Source organism: Lactuca serriola, chromosome 8 (assembly GCF_051521515.1).
Source record: "Lactuca serriola cultivar US96UC23 chromosome 8, Lser_US96UC23_V15, whole genome shotgun sequence".
Taxonomy (NCBI): Eukaryota; Viridiplantae; Streptophyta; class Magnoliopsida; order Asterales; family Asteraceae; genus Lactuca; species Lactuca serriola.
In genome coordinates this window covers 59,727,185-59,730,384 of record NC_136415.1, presented here as the reverse complement: position 1 = coordinate 59,730,384, position 3,200 = coordinate 59,727,185, and the positions used below count along the sequence as shown (strand labels likewise).

Below are 3,200 nucleotides of genomic sequence, written 5' to 3'. Positions count from 1 at the left end.
AATATTCTATTAAAAGCAAGAAAAATAGAAAAAAAAATGATTTAAGAGGTTAATAAACTTTCCATATTATTCATTTTAGACATTTTTTTTATGCATAACTCATCACCAACTTTTCTTCATTGTGTTTTCATATTACCATTGTCACCATCAATGATAATTATATTATGTGAACATATTTATCTATTTTGATGGTTAATTGCACATATATTTTTTTTATATAAATATGAAGAAAACTTAAAAGTAATTACCCTAATAAGTTATTTTCCTTTTTTTAATACCAACAAAAGAGTAGTATAAACTAAAAAAAGTTTTTTTTTTATTTTTTTTTTATTTTAATTTTCATTGCAAAGATGCACATTCCAGGTTACAGAACTAACTAGCTTATTTTCATATAAAAAATCTGTGGTTCATGACATCCGTTATTGAAACCATTTTATTTACAGTTAATCGCATAAACATCGTATATTTTGTGATGAAGTGTAAAGTTTAAGATAATTACTTTACGAAATAATATATATGAAATAATTTTACCAATTTGCAAAGGATGAACACTATTGCGAAGGATGAACACTATTGCAACAATATCCATTTTACATTGGACCTCTTTATATTAGAATCTCCATGGAATAGAAATTAGAAAAGCCATTGTTTTAAGGAGTACTTTTGCTATAATATATTTATATAATAAATGAAAATTGAAAAATCCAAGTTTAGATCGATCTTATAATCTTATGGTATGATTATAGAATCTTTAATTGAGTGTTTAGGATTAAGAGATAGATAATCAATGAAATCACTACTACCTACCAGCCACGCCTAATAACTTACTATTTTTAGTATAACAAAATCTAATTATTAAAATTCCAACCCTTTCTATATATATGCAAGATTTAATTCAAAGATTTAAATCGAACACAAACATATGAAGAAGATTATGACTAAAGAGACAACTCAAACTTCTATTTACTTGATTATAATAGTGTTTTTGCCCCTTTTGTTTTTTCATTATTCAATCATTTCTGTTACCAGAAAATGATTTATTAAAAAAATATAAACATCTCTAAATTGAATTTTCGAATTTAGAAAATGTATGAAAACACCTGGCGAGAGATATCTGACAGTCAACTGTTGACGCGGCGGCGGCTCATGAGCTTCTCTTCCTGGGTGAGAGCATGGCGGAAGTGACAGCGGTGGCCATATGGGCAAGGATCTCCGGCGAGGACCATCCGGCAGACTTCTGTTTTGTAGCGTGGGTGGCGTAAAACTGGGCGGAGCTCTTCTATGCCATGGGCAAATTGACAGTGGTCTCCATATGGGCATGCACCAGTTTGTTGCCATTTGTTGCAGAGTTCAGTCTTTGTCATTCCCTGGTTGTATACTTGGAGTTCCAGTGGTTCCTCCTGTTTCTTCCCTCGTACATACACTCTTTGCTGATTCATTTCAACATCGATCACAATTCATAAACATCAAGTAAATTTACAAAATCTTGCAAGAAATTATTGTTATGATGAGAAAAGATGGAGAGGGTTTTGAGAAATTATGATTCAAAGAAGGAGTTTGTATTACCGTATCAGAAGTGGATTTTACCCGATCCGCAACCCGTGCCCGACTAGCAGTGCCATCACCGGTTTGAACTGTCTTCAAGTATCCATTGGATCGGACTGAAATACTCTTGGGCAATTTAACCCGCTCCACTTCCGTTTTCTTAACCGGATCCACGTTCTCCACTCCACGGGCTGACCGTTTGTCGGTTGCCGGAGGTACCTTCTCTCCGATCCTGATCCGTCCAAAACAATCGGAAAGGGAATTCGCCGATGGAAATATAGTCGCATTAGCGTAGTTCTGTAGAGAAGAAGCTGAAGCTGCTTGTTGCTGCAAGTGAGACAGTTGTTTGTTTAGTTCAGAATTTGCCATTTGAAGATTAACGTTCTCTTGGCGGAGCGCTTCGGCTTCTTTGGCGGTGAGACGGAGGTTAGAGAGGCACCAGTTACGCCGGTCGATCAGGTCTTGGAACGGTGCAAAATCCATTGAATGCCTGTGGCTGTAATCCATGACGATCGGTGGTAGTGACAGAGGTGTTGTGTTCGGAGTTCCGGGGAAGTGATGAGGCGGAGTACTGGTAGGGAAGATCGGAGAGTAAAGAGGTGCGTCGAAATCATCATATGCACTGCCGTCAGATTGCTCGATGAAGGAAGTCCAGAGTTTATTGTCGTCGTCGTCGCCACTGAAAGGAAAACCGGTGTAGTTCTGCATTTTCTTAATAAATTGTTCTCTGTATAAACAAAATAACCACAAGTGAATCGTTTAATCATATGCTTCGAACTTTCTCCTTTAAGTAAATCTACACCAACTAAAACACACACACACACACATGTGATTGATGATTCGTCATCTCGGAAGTGAATTCAGAGCATGAATTACTAACGGAACAACAAATAAACTAGATCTTGATTTCTGATAAATGATGTAATCTCAAATAATTACAGCTCCTAGCGAGAATTATCACAATCATGAGTGTAATCATATCAATTTCGTAATCAAAATTCAACAAATCAACGTAAAACACACAGAGAACAAACGAATACACATCATATCACAGTTGAGATTCAAAACACGTAAGCTGATTACCTGAAACTTAGCGGTTCTACAATGAAATTGTTGCTTGATTCTTGTTTGATGAATAAAATCAGATGAATAAATTCTCGATTAATCTAGAGAGAGAAGGAGCCATTTGAGAGAGAAAAAGGGAGCGAGATGAACTACATGCTTCTTGCAAGGAGTAATAAGTATCTGAATCCGTTACCGTGTAACGGAATGTATCCAAGTGATCTTGCAATTTTCCATGCTTAACCTCGTATAATTTCTAAATCGTAGCAAACTGAAAGGGGTATTTTAGTCAATTCATATAATAAAGTTGTTAGCCAGTTGGTTTTCTAAAGTATCAATTGAGTACCAGTTCTAGTTGCACAATGTGATTTTGGCGGGAAACATACCTCAAAATCATGTAAACTCTTTTATTTATTTATTTTTAATACTCAAAATGATGAAATAAAACATATAATAATAACTTTCATCCCACAACTTCATGTTGACTCTTTGATTTTTATACTCAAATCACATAAAAGGCCATTATTTTCTTTTTATATGTTGATGATTAAATTACATATTTAGACTTGTCTAGACAGATTAATAAAAACATT

General features: G+C 34.8%; 1 protein-coding gene across 1 annotated transcript; it reads right to left on the bottom strand.

Moving 5' to 3' along the window:
• Window positions 1-938: 938 nt before the first annotated feature.
• LOC145069108 (zinc finger CCCH domain-containing protein 15-like) lies at window positions 939-2,760 on the bottom strand. The gene is made up of 3 exons (XM_079016078.1): window positions 2,629-2,760; window positions 1,567-2,272; window positions 939-1,430 (listed from the first exon to the last, which is right to left on the bottom strand). Exons 2-3 carry the CDS (start codon window positions 2,251-2,253, stop codon window positions 1,122-1,124), a joined length of 996 nt encoding a protein of 331 aa, XP_078872204.1. The 5' UTR covers window positions 2,254-2,272; window positions 2,629-2,760; the 3' UTR covers window positions 939-1,121.
• Window positions 2,761-3,200: the final 440 nt, after the last annotated feature.